Genomic DNA, 16,742 nt, shown 5'->3' on the forward strand with positions numbered 1-16,742 from the left:
GATACCTCTCTGGCTTGTAGACTTGGAGGCAGGGTGATGCAGACAGGGTAGGAACTCGGGTCTAGAATGTAACCTCCTTTAACGAGAGTTCCATTTTCTTCTTCTGTGAGAAAGCAGGTTGTCTTTGAGGTAGGGCCTTGTCATATTGCCCAAGTCCCAGTGATCCTCCCACCCCATCCTCTCCAATAATTTGAAGATCTCAGATGGGCAGGACCCAGGCTAAGCGTTCGGCAACTTGTAAACTATTTCCAGTTTATTCCTTCCTTCATTTAAAAGTTTATTTTACTGTTTATGGATATGGGTGTTTTACCTGTGTGTATGTATGTGCACTACATATGTGCTTGGTGCCCATGGAGGCCAGAAGAGGGGGTCAGATTCCCTTCAACTGTAGTTACAGGCAGTTGTGAGTCACTGGTTCTAAGTACTGGGGATCAAACCCTGGACCTCCAGAAGAGCAGTCAGTACTCTTACCCACGGAGTCATGGCTCCAGTCCTGTTTTTCATTCTTACACCAGGCCTTTTATATGTAAAGTCCCAAACCAGACTTCCTGGGCCTTTCCCTCTTCCTGCCTCTCTATTTCACTTGTCCACTCCAGCTTTCTTCTGGTCCACCCTAGCATCTCTGCTCCCTAGCTTCCCTCCCCACCAGCATGATCCTCTGTAGCTTAAAAAAGCACACAGTATCCAGGCAGGCCATCCCAGCACGTGAGAAGTAGAGGCCCGAGGATCATCCAAGGCTAGCCTCAACCTCACAGTGAATCTGTAGCCAGCCTAGACTACACGAAACCCTGCCTCAAAAAAAAAAAAAAAAATATATATATATATATATATATATATATATATGAATGACAGGGTTGGGGATTTAGCTCAGTGGTAGGGCGCTTGCCTAGCAAGCGCAAGGCCCTGGGTTTGGTCCTCATCTCCGGAAAAAAATAAAATAAAATAAAATAAGACGTTTTCTTTATAAAAGAGATGGTAACAAAGAGAAAACCTTCTGGTAATTTTCCCAACATTTTAACTTCATGGGGAGACTCTGCCGTCTCAGAGACAGGTTCTTGTGGGAATGAGAAACACTTCTCAAAGTTTCCAGACCCAATTGCTGTTAGGATCTCGTTCTCAGCAGGTGAGCATCAATCTCTTTAAAGAGAGGGCCAGGTGAGCAAACCCAGAGCCTCTGTGAAGTTGTTGCAGTGCGGAAGGGAGCCAGGAGAGCCAAACCCATAGGCTGGTCTGCCTTCCTCCGCCACCCAGCAGCAGGAGCTCTGTTTTATGATGCTGGTGTGTCCAGCCACCCGAGATAAAAGCCAGGTAGTTCTAAGTTCAAGTAATGGAGGTTGCACTGCTAAGGATGATTATAAAATCTGGAAAGAGGAAGTAGGGAGAAGGACGCCTTTGATGTCTGGCCAATGCTCCTGATTACAAAGGCAAAATTGTAGCGGGGTGGTGGAGTTACCTGTCCAAGGCCCTGGGTGAAGGTCTGAGTGCCGAATCAAGAGAACTAAAAGGTTATTGCAGCAGAGGCGGGGGTGAGGAGAGGACCGGGAAACTGGGAGAGAGCTCAGAAGGCTCTGCAGAAGCCCACGCCCAAGAGGAGGAGAGAGATGCTGAAGAACTAAGACCAGCAGTAAAGTCCAGAGCTCAGCAGAGCCCTGGAATGCCCTCGGCGAGGCCGCAGTGAGTTCACACGGGAAGAAGGCGGGCTCGAAACTGGAAGAGCTTGTTCGGTAGGTTTGCAGGACCGAGAACAGGAGGGAAGTGACCGAGGATAATGAGCCGTCCCAGACTGTACCTGGCAGAACGCTGCCTTTGAGAGGCACCGTTGACCGCCCAGGGAGGAAGGAGTCATAAAGAGCTTTGTCTCTTCCAGGAATAAGAAGAGAATTATTATTGCGAGTACAATAGCTCCCGTTTAATGAGCACTAGCACTTGGTCTGTGCTGAGCACTTAACTAGTCATTATCTCTTGTCTTCAGGACAAGCAGAAACCATTTTTTCCCCTTGTTGTTCCCATTCTGAAATGAAGGCTAGGATGCCCACAGACTAACTTGCCCAAGGTCCTGCAGGTAAATGGTGAGATCAACCCAACCTCTGTCTTGGGAGTAAATCAAACCAGAAAGAATAAGTTCTAGGAAGAACTGTGGACTTAAAGCTATGAAATACAGCTGGTGCAACAGGCACACCTGCCATCCTGGCACTGAGTGGGCTGATGCTGGAGAGACAGGAGCTCAGGTCAACCCAAGCTACCTTGTCAGACCCTGTCTCTAAAACAACGTGAGCTAGCAGCTGCCCTCTCCACCTGTAGTCCTAGCTACTCCAGAGGCTAACACAGAAGGGCCAGACGTTCATGGCAACCCCAAGCAACATAGCAATACCATGTCTCTTAGAACACAAGGATTTTAACACAAGACACGCACACGCGGGCATGAACGCATGCACTAGTTTACATGTCGTTGCCAAGGGGTTGTGTGTGCAAAGCCAGTTTGAAACCTGAGTGATCTGCCCCTGGCAAGTATTCCCTCCTGACTTCTCCCTCGTGGTACCTTTAAGACAGGTGCATCATGGCCTTTATTAGGAACACACCAGTCACTAATCCTTAATTTCCTCCAGTTTCTGGGAGCCCCGCCCAGCCATGCCCTCACTGGATTTCAAAAGCTCTCACCTTCTAGTGTTGCTGAAAGAATGGGCAGGTGAGCACTTCCCTATTTGTGTTTAAGGAGCCTTTGTCCCCTAGATCTGATCTGCTGTCTCCCCAGGAGCCCTTCTTTGGGCTGGAATGCCTGGAAGGTGTCCCCACGCCCATGCCCCAGAAACAAGCTTCCTAGCCAGGTCATGAAGAATCTTGGTGGGAATGACTGGTTTTCATGTTTCGTCTGAGGGGACTTGCAAAGCTCTCATTGTAACTAAGTCAAACCATGCAAAATGTGGCAAGTGTGTTTCTTACACTACTGATGGGACTGTACAAAAAATAGCACATATTATCTGTTAAATCTGACTCCAAGGCCCTAGTTCTCAAAGTGACCAGAAAATTGATTCCCTTCACAAAGTAGCACAAAAATCTGGGGTTTTCTGAAACCTAGACTAGCTCTGGTAGCCAAGCTCATCCCCGTAAATGTGTTATCCAGACGCAAGTGCTCTTTGAGATTAGAGGAGGAAGAGTCAGCCAGAGCTGTAGCTCAGAGAAAAGCATTTGTGTCTCACATGTGCAAGGTCCTGGGCCCCATCTCCAGCACTGAAAAAAAGAAAGGTTTGGATATATTTCTTGTCTGTGTATGTGGCTCAGTCTATAACGTGCGTACCCAGCAGTGTGAAGCCTGGGTTCCACCCCAGCCCTGAGTCAACGAGATGTTGGGGCACATGGCTATAACCTCAGTACTCAGTGAAAATCAGAAACGCAGTCATCCTCAGCTACTTACTGAGTTTGAGGCTAACCTGGGCTACATAGGACCTTGTCTTGGAAAGAAGCAAAGGGAGAACTGAAAGAAGGAAAAGGGGTAAGTATCTGAGGCGATGCTTCTCTGATTTGGTCATTCTGCAGGGAGCAGACTCCTCCTGGGGCACAGGCTTCAGATTCCCACTGCTGGGTGCATCAAGATCCTGCCTATCCCTTTAAGGTGCCTCTAGGTCCTGCCTATTCCTTTAAGGTTCTGGAGACAGGACCTTCCCTCCACACTCCACTTTTTTCTGCCCTCAGGACACTCACGCTTCCTCAAAGGGTTCACTTTTCACCAAAGCCAGGAAGAAAGGTCTTCAGCCAGCATTGGTCTTTGGCAAATGCTCCTGAGGCAAGGAGATGGAGAGAAAAGACAGGAAAGGAAATACAGGAAGAATAAGAAAGCTTTTGTTACTTCTGTCCTCCAGTTCCAAGTCCTCCTTACCCACTCCGCTCACCCATCTTCCTCAGAGCAGCCATGGCCAGGGTTCTGGTGTACACTAAATTAGCGTCAACCATCTGGTTATAGACTCTCAATAACTACTCAGCAAATCCTGAGTTCCCCATGTATGACAGGCACTGATAAGACAGTGGCAGGGACAGGTGGCCCGGGGGCTGAGGAGGAAAGACAGCAGACAGATGCACCACAGTGGGGTTAAGACTATGGCTAGGGAAATAAAGGACAGAGTGGCAAATGTCAAAAGTGTGTTTAGGGAAGTGACGCAGGTTGTTAATTTTGGACAGGAAAAGATGAGGGGGCGGGGCTGGGATAAGAAGACTAGGAAGAGGTACACCCAGGCCAGCCACAGCCTTAAAAATGTGTCCGTGTGTCTCTGTGCGTGCTGTGCATGCACACACACAATTTGTATGTGTGGGCATGTGTCCTATAGCATACCTGTGGAGGTCAGATCGTCAACTTTATAGAGTTATCTCCTTCTGTGCAGTTTTCTGTGACTCCAAGGTCGAGGCTCGCCCAAGTGCCTTTACCCACCAAGCCATGTCCCGGAGCCCAGGACAGGGGGTCAAGAGTGCAGACGTCATCCCGAGAGCTCCGAGGAGCCTAGTGAGAGCTCTCCATAGAGACAAGCATGCTCAAGTTAGTCCTGAAGCCACTCTTGCTGCTGTATGAAGGGATGGCTAAGGCAACCCTAGCTAAATTTGTAGTGAGCAATGGTGGCAGCAGGTGGGAATGAGCTGGGCAGAGTTGGAAGAAACAGAGGTAAAGAGACAGGCAGGGAGCTAATGGTCTCCAGGGTGGAAGTGGAAAAGCATTTGTATAGAACTGATCAAATTTGGCGAGTCATTCATTCATTCATTCATTCATTCTGTCCTTCCTTCTTCCTTTCCTTTGTTGGTTTTGAGACAGGGTCTCACTGTGTAGCTCTGGCTGTCCTGGAACTCACAAAGATCCTTCCTTTGCCTCTGCCTCTGCCTCCTGAGTGCTTGGGAACTGGTAGTTTGTCGATTTCTTACATGTTGACATTTGAAGGAACTGAGGAGACTGGGAGGTTAGCCCCTAGCTGGGTGACATCATGCTTCTGACCCCTGAGAGGGATTAGATACTACACAGTGATTCATTCAGGCTTGAGCAGGCTGGGTTTGAGGTATCTCATTTAAGATCCTTCCCTCAGAAGGATCTAGAGGGCATTTGGACACAGGGGTCTGGCACCCTAGAGAAGATGAGACTGTGGAGAACCATGGCTGTGGGTTGGTTGGTTCACTCACAGCCCACCTACCTTGTGGGCCGGGTAGTGGTGGCACATGGCTTTAATCCCAGCACTCCAGAGGGCAGAGGCGGGTAGATCTCTGTGAGTTCAAGGCCAGCCTGGTCTGCAAAGCAAGTTCAGGACAGCCAAGGCTACACAGACAGATCCTGTCCCCCCCCAACCCCCCTAAAAGAGTGTGTGTGGGGAGCACCTAGGACAATATCTGGGGGTCACCGGCATTCTAGGGATCTGTACTTGGGCCTTTGGATCAGCTGGGCATCATGGTGCACACTTCTTTCAGTACTTGGGAGACAGAGATGAGAAGGAGGTTTGCCGCAAGTTGCTGGTCTACATAGTGAGCCCTGTCTCAAACAAACAAACAGAAAAAAAAAAGAAAAGAAAAGAAAAGGAAAAGACACCATATAAATAAGTAAGGCAAGTAACTTAGTTTTAAGTTGATGGAAAATAAGTTTTCAAAGTCAAATGTAAACATTTACAAACAGGTGCTCACGTAGCTCAGGCTGGCCTGAAACTCATTATGTAGCCTAAGCCGGACCCGTTGGCTTTCCTTCTGTCTCAGTCCTCTGAGTGCTGCAATTGCCATCCTGTGACCCCGTGCCCAGCTCTTTCGTTTGTTTTGCCTTTTTCCCTTTAACGTATTTTCCTATTTGCTCTGATCTGGTGGTGTCAGTTACCAGCGTGAACTCACCCACCTCCAACCCCCTTTTATCTGGTTTTCAAGAACAGAGTTTCTCTGTAACAGAGCCCTGGCTGTCCTGGAACTAACTGGCTTTATTTAGACCGGGCTGGCCTTGAGCTCACAAAGACCTGCTTGCCTCTGCCTCCTGAGTGCCTGGACCAGCTGTGTCCTCTAGGGGGCCTTACTTAGCATTTCGGTGCATGCCTTCCTCATCTTCAAAGAAGGGACAACAGCTTTCTACTTCATAGTGATATGCAAGTGCTTAGAATGGTCAGTGCAAGCCATTACTCTCTTCGTGATCACTGTTGGCCAGGTCAACGGAGGCTGGCCCTGCATTCAAAGTGAGCCCATGATGGCAGAGAATGGAGTCAGGTGAGCTAAGTTCTAGTCCTGCACGACCTTGGCTTCTTGTGCTCCAGGAGGCAGTGCCCGTCTCTTGGTGAGATAGAGCCTGAGGCCCTGAAAGGCAGGAGACAGTTAAAATGGCGGCTGCCTCTGGTTCTCATGCCCTCAGTTGCTGGTTCAGAATCAGGCAATCTGATGACTTCTTCTCTAGGTCCTCCTCCCCTTCCACCTGGCCAGGGACATCCTCCAACAGTGCTGCTCTGGCAGTGGTTCTGTTAACTCTGGGGACAGAGTAGTGGGTAAATATTTGTACATCTTCCCCTCTCCTGATCTGCCCTCTGCTCAGTGTGAGGGGGTCTTGGGATCTCAGAGAACTGGTCCATGAAGAAATGACAAGCTAGTCAGAGCAGTGCACTTCTGCGGTTAATTTCTGCATCCTATGAGTCTCTGTTATGTCGAAGCAGCCATATCTGACTCTCCACCACACAGATTCCCTCTGAATCACCAGGGGACTCCTCCTGGGAGCCTACGTGAGCCTGTGGACCCCACTGCATGGTCTAAGTGTTTCAGTCTCTCCAGCCTCATCTGCCATCTCGTCATGCCTGGCCCATCTTCCTAGAGTCTTATCTCAACCTGTGGCTTCCTCTGCCAGAATGACCTCTCCACCCTCACCTCTTCTGTTGGTCTTCCGGGTGACACATTTAATCAGTCCCCAGCAAGGCTACTGAGTCACTCTTGTGATGATAATCACTCTCCTCCTTATGTGGAATTATTAGTCTCTGCTCCTTGTACCCTCCCACAGTCCGTTGGACACACTAGCACCATGACACCATAATGTGGTGTGTTTACATGGCACAGTGGGAGCCTTCCGGCTTGGTAGAAGAAGATGAAGGGAAGGTGGGGACGATGGCTTAGTCTGTACAGTGCTTATCACACGAAGTGAGGACTGGAGTTCAGCCTCCCCGGCACCATGTTTAAAAAGCTGGCCACCAGCTGAAGAGACACCACTTGGTTCAGAGCGCTGGCCACTCTTGCAGAGAGCCTGGGTTTGGTTTTCAACCCCCACAAGGCAGCTCACAGCCGTCTGTAATTCCAGTGTAGGGGATGTGATGCCCTCTTCTGGCCTCTTCAGGTACCAGGTGCACAAATTCTGCATGTTCAGGCAAGCACTTATACATACAAAATAGGAATATAAATCGTGCTGTGTGGTGAGAGCGCACGCTTTTAATCCCAGCACTTGGGAGGCAGAGGCAGGTGAATCTCTACATCTGAGGCCAGCCTGGTCGACATGGTGGTGCACACCTGTAATCCGAGTGCTGAGGAGACAGAGAGATACAGGCAAGTTCCTGGGGCATGCTGGTTAGCCAGCTTAGCCTAGTTAACAAGCTCCAGGCTCACTGAGAGACCCAGTCCCAAACAGCACGGTAGAGAGCAATGGGTTGATAATTCCAATATCAAGCTAAAGCCAGTGTATTCACTGAAGAAAGAGCAGGTCAGCCTCATGCCTTTCATTTTCTGGAGACAAGAGCACATAACCTTCCTACCACACCAAATGTCCGTTACCACCAGCCCAGTAATCCTTAAATTCTGGAACCCCAACACCCCTACCCAGAGATTTTACTATCAAGGTTGTGATGCAAAGCAAGGTGGTCCCTATTGATTGACAGCCCCTTCCGGCAGCTTGCTTGCTCCCATGAGGGACAAACAGGCAAAGTGAGAACAGCAGGAGCCGTTATACAGAATTACAAGGCACAGGACGGAATCTACAGGGCAACCACTGATGGGGTGAACCAAAGAGGCATCGGTACCGCCTGGCACTGCCTCAGGATCAAGGGCAGAAGGCACAGATGCAGAAGCGCACAGCATTCTCAGAGCCCGGCATCTAAGAGGAGCAGGAGAGTGCTCTCAGCGCTTAGAGGTTGGGGAGCAAGTAGAAGGATCAGGAATCAGGAGACACTGTGGTCAGGAGAGGAGCAGTCTGTGTTTGGTATGTCTGGAAAGGTATGCCTTAAGGGTCCTACAGCTATTTGACAGCAAGTTCATTTAAGTCCTCACCGCGTAGGACCTCTCCTTCCTGCCCGTCCCCATCCCCTCTATCTCCAACACATCTGAAGTGACAAACAATGATTTCTATTTACTAGGAAGTAGTAAGGGTCACCCTTTTTGAGATAGGATAGCCCGAAACTCACTATGTAGCCCAGGCTGGCCTCATACTTCTGGCAAACCTCCTGCCTCCTGAATTCAGAGTTACAGGCCATCAGCCACCATGCCTGGCTAATGTCTGTTCTTGTATAGTACCAAGAGACCTGCTACTCAGCGCCAGGAAGATGGCCCAGCAAGTAGAGAACTTGCAGTGCAAGCCCGAGAACCTACTGTGTGTCCCGGGATTCCAAGTTGGAAGGAGTAAAGCAGCCCCTGAGGCTTGTCCTCTGACCCCCACGAGCAGCCCATAGCACGGATGAGCCTTGTCTCTGCCTGTCACACGCGCACGTGCACACACGAATAATAAACTTATTAATAATATTATCCTCAAAGTTTTTTTTTGTTTTTTTTGTTTGTTTGTTTGTTTTTGTTCCGGAGCTGGGGACCGAACCCAGGGCCTTGCGCTTGCTAGGCAAGCTCTCTACCACTGAGCTAAACCTCCAACCCCATTCTCAAAGTTTTAAAAGAAGCCAGCCTAAGTTGGGTGTGGTGGTCCATGCCTTCAATCCCAGTACTCCGGAAGCAGAAGCAGGAGGATCTTTGTGAGCGCGAGGCCAGCCTGGTCTACAAAGAAAGTTCCAACACAGCCAGGACTGTTACACAGAGAAACACTGTCCTGAAAAAAAAAATGGTCAACCTGGACCCTACCTAGAACACTGTAGTTGTGCTTGGTTCTTGTGCATAGCTCACAGCTGCCTGCTTGAACTCATCTAACCAAGACGTCTTCTCTCTGCAGTCCCACCCCTTGTACCTGTGCAACGCCAGTGATGACGACAACCTAGAGCCTGGCTTCATCAGCATCGTCAAGCTGGAGAGTCCTCGGCGGGCTCCTCGCCCCTGCCTGTCACTGGCCAGTAAGGTAGATCTTCACGCCACCCTCCTCAGCTGAACCCAGCATGGGCTGTGAGGACCCCCAGCCCTCTCCTTCCCTTGTCTCAAGAACGATAAGCCCACTGTGCCTCGAGGCCCACTGATAGTGGTGCACACCTTTACTCCCAGCCCTTGGGAGGCAGAGGCAGGTGGGTCTCTGAGTACGAGGCTGCCCTGGTCTACAGAGTGAGTTCCAGGACAGCTGGAATAGGACTACACAGAGAAGCCCTGTCTGGGAAAACACCACCCCCCCCAAAAAAAAAAAATTAAGAGAGAGAATAAGACCCTTTAGGCTGGAGAGATGGCTCAGTGGTTAAGGTCAAGAGTTCAATTCTCAGCAACCACATGGTGGCTCACAACCATCTGTAATGGGATCTGATGCCCTCTTCTGATGTGTCTGAAGACAGCTACAGTGTATACTCATATACATTAAATAAATAAATAAATAAATCTTTAAAAGAAAAGGAAAACCCCAACTCAGAAAGGAGAAAGGAAATACTAAGTGGAAGCGATCACTCTCCGTGCACCTTTACTTCCCTGTGATGTTTGTTACTTTGATGCAAAATAACTTTGGCTTGCACAAGGGATGTGTTTAAATCAGGGCGAGCCCGTGTGGCAGAGCGCCTTGCCTAGACTGCACCAGACCCTAGGTTTGCTCTCTAACACTGCATAAAGCAGGGCTTGGTGTTTGGAATCCAAGCCCTCCAGGATGAAGGCAAGATGATTACAAATTCAGTCCCCTCAGTCACATACCGTGAGGCCAGCCTAGGCTATATGATACTCTGTCTCAAAAACAAAACAAAAACCCAAAGAAGGAAGCAAAACCACCTCCCACTAAAATGTAAGTTAATCGCCACATTTAAAAACTGAAAATAAAAAAAAAAAAAAAAACTGAAAATAGGGGTTGGGGATTTAGCTCAGTGGTAGAGCGCTTGCCTATCAGGCGCAAGGCCCTGGGTTCGGTCCCCAGCTCCGAAAAATAGAAAAGAAAAAAATAAATAAATAAAGCACAAAAACTGAAAATAGGCTTTAATCCCAGCACTCAGGAGGCACAGGCAGGCAGATCTCGGAGTTTGATGCCATGCTGGTCTACAAATTGAATTCCAGGACAATCAGGGCTACACAGAAAATCCCTGTCTCGGGGTGTGGGGGGAGGGAACCCTGAAAATAAGCCAGCAGGTGGTGGTGCATCCCTTTAATCTCAGCACTCTCACAGTGGAGGTGGGCAATCACTGAGTTCCAGGACAGCCAAGGTGACACAGAGAAATCTTGTCTCAAAAATAATAAACAAAACAAATGCTTAAAATAATTTAAATGTCAGAATTCAGGAGGCTGAGGCAGACAAATCACAAGTTTGAGACTAGCCTGGGCTACACAGAGAAACGTCTCCAAAAAACAAACCAAGCTAAGCAAACAAGCGAATCCCTAGATGAGAGCTCCGGTGCACAGCAGCGCTCACAGAGCCGCCTCACGCCTCACGCCTCACGCCTCACGCCTCACGCCTCACGCCTCACGCCTCACGCCTCACGCCTCACGCCTCACGCCTCACGCCTCACGCCTCACGCCTCACGCCTCACGCCTCACGCCTCACGCCTCACGCCTCACGCCTCACGCCTCACGCCTCACGCCTCACGCCTCACGCCTCACGCCTCACGCCTCACGCCTCACGCCTCACGCCTCACGCCTCACGCCTCACGCCTCACGCCTCACGCCTCACGCCTCACGCCTCACGCCTCACGCCTCACGCCTCACGCCTCACGCCTCACGCCTCACGCCTCACGCCTCACGCCTCACGCCTCACGCCTCACGCCTCACGCCTCACGCCTCACGCCTCACGCCTCACGCCTCACGCCTCACGCCTCACGCCTCACGCCTCACGCCTCACGGGCGCGGTTGCGCGGCTTTCCTAAGCGCGCTGGTTTGCCAGCCTGCTACCTGGCACCTTCACTGTTACCGACGGTTATGGTTTTCTGTATAGCTTACCTCTATACCCAGGGGAACATGGACAAGATCCTTTGTATTTAATTTGGACTTTGATACAGAGTCTTGTTCTGTAACAGCCCAGGCTGACCTCTGCTCTCCTTGGTAGTTCCGCCACGTGTGTGAGCATCTGAGCCCACGAAGGCCTTTCTCATTCACAGCACCACAGTCCTTTACAGCTGCGGATTTTCTTCCGACTAGAGCTACCCTACTTGCGGATATTTAATTTCTCCTGCTTTACAAAATCTGGAGAAATGTTCGGGAGGCACAGGCTCAGCACTTGCTCTGCATGAACAGAGAGCAGGGAGTGGACAGAGAATTCAGAGAGTCTCTTTCCCCAGCTTCTCTTTACCTTCTGCAGAAGGGGCACGTGCTTATTCTAGAAACTTCACAGAAAGTGTGACATCTAACTCTGACTCTCCCACCCAGCGCACCCAACTTCCTTTGATGTTTAAAGCAGAGCCTCACGGTGTGATGTGATGTCGCTAGGCTGGCTTTAAAAGTCCCTTTCCTGCCTCCACCTCTTGGGGCTGGGGTGACAGATGTACAGCACCACACCCAGCTTCCTGCAGTTGTTTTAACCCAGGGTCGGACTTGACCATGGGCTACATAAGACAGTGTCCAAAGAAATGTAAAAATCAAACCTCAGAAAGGATGTTAGGAATCTAAAGAGCACCTGGCTGCTATGCCTGGTAACCTTAGGCCCTGCTCTTCCCTGAAGGCAACCCTTGCCTAGTGCGTTAGACTTTTGGTGGAAGTGGCAAAATAGCTACGAGAACAATTTAAGTCAAGTTAAACTGGCAGTCAGGATGGAGCATGGTGCCTGGCTTCTCTCTCTCTCCCTGCTAAGGGAACTGTCCTTTCCCCAAGCATGTCCATCAGGTCCTATCATCTGACCCAACCAATGGGAGTTTTCCTAGGGTCCCCTGCTCAGAAGAGGCATGCAAATGTCTCAGAAATCTCAAAGGCCAAACTAAAACACTTTTGCTTTGGCTTTATAGAATTCTCTTAAGTTCGGAGTGTTAATACAAATTATATAATAAGACAAATAATGCGTATGGATGGTTTAGGGGAACACACACAGACACACAGACACACAGACACACAGACACACACACTGGCTCCTAGGAAGTATAAGGGAAAGATAAGGTCTTTAATAAGGAAAAAAATTGAAAACCACTCACCCAATTTGGTTTCTGTTCTGGTTTTCCCTTAATATCAATGCTAAGTCAGGTGTGGTGGTACGTGCTTATAATCTTAGCACTCGGGAAATAGAGGCAAGAGGACTAGAAGTCCAAGGTCATGCTTGACTACACGTCAAGTTCAAGTCTAGCCTAGGATATATGAGACCCTCTCAAAACTAAAAAATGGGGCTGGAGAGATGGCTCAGCAGTTAAGAGCAATGACTGTTCTTCCAGAGGTCCTGAGTTCAATTCCCAGCAACCACACGGTGGTTCACAGCCATCTGTAATGGGATCTGATGCCCTCTTCTGGTGTGTCTGTGACAGTATACTCATACACATAAAATAAATATTTTTAACTAATAAATGAAGGGGAAAGGAGAGGGGAGGGCAGAGGGCAGAAGGCGAGCTGTCATCCCTGGCACAGTTGAAGGTGGCTCACCAGCTGCCATCCAGTGTGGCCGTATACTCTGGCTCACCCATCCAAACTGGATTTGACTCCCTATCTGTGAAAGGGGGTGGTAATGGGATTTATACATGAATAGCCATGAGGGTCTTTTAATTAGTTAATTTTTTTATGGATATTAGTGTTAGTCTGTATGTCTGTGTACTATAGGCGTGCACTCCTGGTGCCTTCAGAGGCCAGAAGAGGGCATCAGATCCTCTGGAACTGAAGTTGTAGATGATTGTGAGCCACCATGTGGGGGCGCTGGGAATTGAACCTGGGTCCTCTGAAACAACTGTCAGTGTTCTTAACCACTCAGCCATCTCTCCTGGTTATGGGGATCTCATGGGACAGTACAGATGCAAATGCATAATTTAATGCCGATTGTTCAGTAAATGACTACAGTGGCTATTCGGTGTCTCGGACATCGGTTGCCCTTCAATACCAGCTGTTGCTGGTTTGTTTTGTTTCGTTTTAGTTTGTTCTTTTCTGGTACTGGGGATCACTGAAGAGCCTTGCACAAGCCAAGAGTGTGCCGCACCATAATTCTGTTTGACTTTTTCATTCTTTTTTTTTAAAGCTTTATTTTATGTACATGAGCGCTCTATCTGCATGTACACCTGCAGGCCAAAAGAAAGCATCAGATCCCATGACAGATGGCTATGAGCTACCATGTGGTTGCTGGGAATTGAACTCAGGACCTCTGGAAGAGCAGTCAGTGCCCTTAACCACTGAGATCTCCAGCTCCGACTTTTCCATTCTTGTGACTGCTCCTGCCACTCCCCCTATCATGGCTGGACAAGTACAGCGGCCTTTTGCCTAGCAGGAGGGATTAGATTCAGATATGTGCAGCTGGGTACCAAGATGACAGCATGCAGGAGTGCTAAATCAGTAGTAGGACTGTGGGCTTGGAGGCTAGCCTGGACTACATAGTGAGCCCTCACCTTAAGACAAAACAGAGCAGAAAGTAGGCACTGTGGAGGGTAAAGTTCTGGGTGATCCACAGTGTTAGCGTCCATCAACCCTCTGAGTCTCGGGCTCCTGACTGTCTTAGGGAATATTGAGGAGTAAATGAACTCACATATGCAAACCGTATATAGCACACTAGCCATAATTTTAAGTGCTTTACATGGACTAATTAATGTTGTCATCGCAATAGCTCTCTGAGGTAGGGTTCGCTATTGACCCCATATACAGGAAAGAAAAGGGAAGAATAGAGGAGTTGCTCCAAAGTCGCACAGCTAATACTGGGAGCAGAGCTGGGATTGCGCTTCGGCACTCTGGGAAGGGAGATCTCAGTAAAAAACATACACCTTCTCCCCTCTGCCGTTGCTCTCAGGGGCAGCCTAGTGCCACTGGTCCTGTTGAGTCTTTCTAGCCCGACCCAGCTCTGTAGAAATCCCTCCCTCTAGCTTTCCCCAGCACATGGGGGTCTTTGGCTAAATGAACTTTCAACACAATTTCTAAGTCTGTGTTTCTTGGAGGTGCCCAGAGCAGGTAGAAGAAGACCATTTCCCCCATCAGAGGGAGCCGCTTTGCTTTTATCTGTTTTGTGTGTGAAGTATTTGTGTCACAGGGGACAGCTCAGACTGCCCCGAATATCAGATATTTACATTGTAATTCATAACAGAAGATTTACAGTTATGAAGCCGCAACAAAATTATTTTATGGAGCTGGGGAGATGGCTCAGTGGTTAAGAGCACTGACTGTTCTTCCAGAGGTCCTGAGTTCAATTCCCAGCAACCACATGGTGGCTCACAACCATCTGTAATGAGATCTGATGCCCTCTTCTGGTGTGTCTGAAGGCAGTGACAGCCTCTGCCCACTTGCATCCAAAAAAAAAAATTTTTTTTTTTTTGGTTCTTTTTTTTTCGGAGCTGGGGACCGAACCCAGGGCCTTGCGCTTCCTAGGCAAGCGCTCTACCACTGAGCTAAATCCCCAACCCCGCATCCAAAAAATTAATAAATAAACCTTTTTTTTTCTCTCTCTCTCTTTTTTTTCGGGGCTGGGGACCGAACCCAGGGCCTTGCGCTCCCTAGGCAAGTGCTCTACCGCTGAGCTAAATCCCCAACCCCATAAATAAACCTTTTAAAAATTACTTTATGACTGGGGACCACCACGACATGAGGAACTGTGTTAAAGGGTCACAGCATTGGAAAGCTTGAGAACCACTGCTCTCAAATATCATCATTTTAGTTGTATGTACATGGGGAGCCTTGACCTTCCAAATGGCTCGGCGCCTCAGGCCTAGAAGGCAATGTTCTATTACGGTTAAGCAGATGACGTGCAGAAATAGTCACTGTGGTCTGGAGAGGAAAATTTAACAGCTGTCTAGTGGATCGAGAGACAGGATTTCAGCTCCCTCTGTGCACACCCTGAATGGGCTCCTGGTGGAGCCTTGCTTGCTTACTGGCCCAAGGCATCTCTGGCCCAGAGACATCTCTGCGCTGTCTTTCTAAGCCTGCGTTTCTGGTTGTAGGAGCTTACCTATCCTTTCTGTCTCCAGACACTCCGACACTCATAGCTCCTACTCTTGGATGCAAGTGGGCAGAGGCTACAGGGAGTCCCCGCTGGACTATTACTCATCCCAAATCTTAGTTTCTGTCCCTAGAACTCGGGACACAGGAACACCCAGAAAGTCCTGTTTATTTTCTCCTGCTGGCAAACTCTCTGGGTTCTTTGATCGCTTTTACAACTTTATAATTATGGGCTGTAATGGGCTAGGATGTTTGAACTTCATCAGTAATTGCCTTCTACTGCTCCTACCCCAATTCTTCAAAGAAGTAAGAATATCTCCAAAGAAGGGAGTCCCCAAGTCAGGCCAGGCAGGGCCTAGAATCCTGGGTATGGGAAACTCTGAGAATGAGAATCTCTCTGTGACTGGGAGGGTACCCCTCCCACTCCTCACCCATCCCCATCCCCCCCTCCCCCGACTGAAATTACCAGTAGGATCCCTCCTCTCCCAGCACTACTGGAAAGCACTTGTTTGCAGGGCCCTGGAGGAGCTCAGCTGGGCTGGCCTTTCTGGGAGGAAGTGGTTGAGAGGCCAGTGGAAACTGCAGTTTCTCAGTTTCTTCTCCAGTCCATTGTAGCGTCCACTGAGAATTTACTCAGGGCCTGGGGTGGGAGTCAATTAGTCTAGGCAGGCCCTGTAGAGGGACCAGCTCAACTCTCTGGGCAAGAGAGAAGAAAAGAAACTTAACCTAACCAAAACAACACACACACACACACACACACACACACACACACACCCCCCCTGCTTAAATGTCTCATGCCCTCTCCTTGTCCCCTGCCTGCAGGCAACTGGTTCTGAGGGGCCCACTAGCCCCTGCCACTGCTCGGGGAGTGGGGAGCAGAGAGCAGAGGACAAAGCTGCTCCCAGCCTGCGGGGCAGGAGACCTGCCCCAACAGGCTCTCCCTGGCAAGACAGCATAGATCAAAAGAACTGGGAGTGTGAGCCCTAGGCCTGGCTCCTCTTCCTGCCACTGTGACTTGCAGAAGAGTTAACTCCTTCACTGCCTGCAGGAAGGCCTCGGAGATTCATCAGGGTCCCTGGGAGGGAGACAGCACCAGAGGTGACAAGGCTTTGAGCCTAGAGTCTGGGAGGTCCCATACCAGGCTGGGAGCAGCTCCTTCACAGCCCTGTACTTGACAGTTGGTTGTGACTGCTTTCCTCTTATCTTCCTCCTCTCACCCCCTCACAGGGCCCCCAGGTTCCCTCCCCTTCTTCTGTCTCTGACTCTTATCTGTGCTGCCGCTGCTGCTGCATGGCTGGCTAGATTGTGCTCTCTCAGATACCCACTTGGAGCCCTTGGTGAACCAACACGTGCACCTGTGCACGGGCGTGTTCTCGTGGGAGCAGCCCTTAAAGCCCCTTTTCAGT

The 16,742-nt window shown here is 49.6% G+C and overlaps 1 protein-coding gene across 9 annotated transcripts in view; it reads left to right on the plus strand.

The window, feature by feature from the left end:
• The window catches only part of Rnf43 (ring finger protein 43), a 75,797-nt gene that overhangs the window by 49,947 nt on the left and 9,108 nt on the right, over nt 1-16,742 (plus strand). For 8 of the 9 annotated variants that reach the window (XM_063269093.1, XM_039086050.2, XM_006247090.5 and 5 more), the window contains one exon: nt 9,119-9,241. In XM_063269093.1, the coding sequence (XP_063125163.1) occupies nt 9,119-9,241 (123 nt within the window). Of the gene's footprint in view, nt 1-9,118; nt 9,242-13,511; nt 16,741-16,742 lie in introns of those variants that run through there. The other variant, XM_006247094.5, reaches the window with a different exon arrangement.

This window comes from Rattus norvegicus, chromosome 10 (genome assembly GCF_036323735.1).
Source record: "Rattus norvegicus strain BN/NHsdMcwi chromosome 10, GRCr8, whole genome shotgun sequence".
Taxonomy (NCBI): Eukaryota; Metazoa; Chordata; class Mammalia; order Rodentia; family Muridae; genus Rattus; species Rattus norvegicus.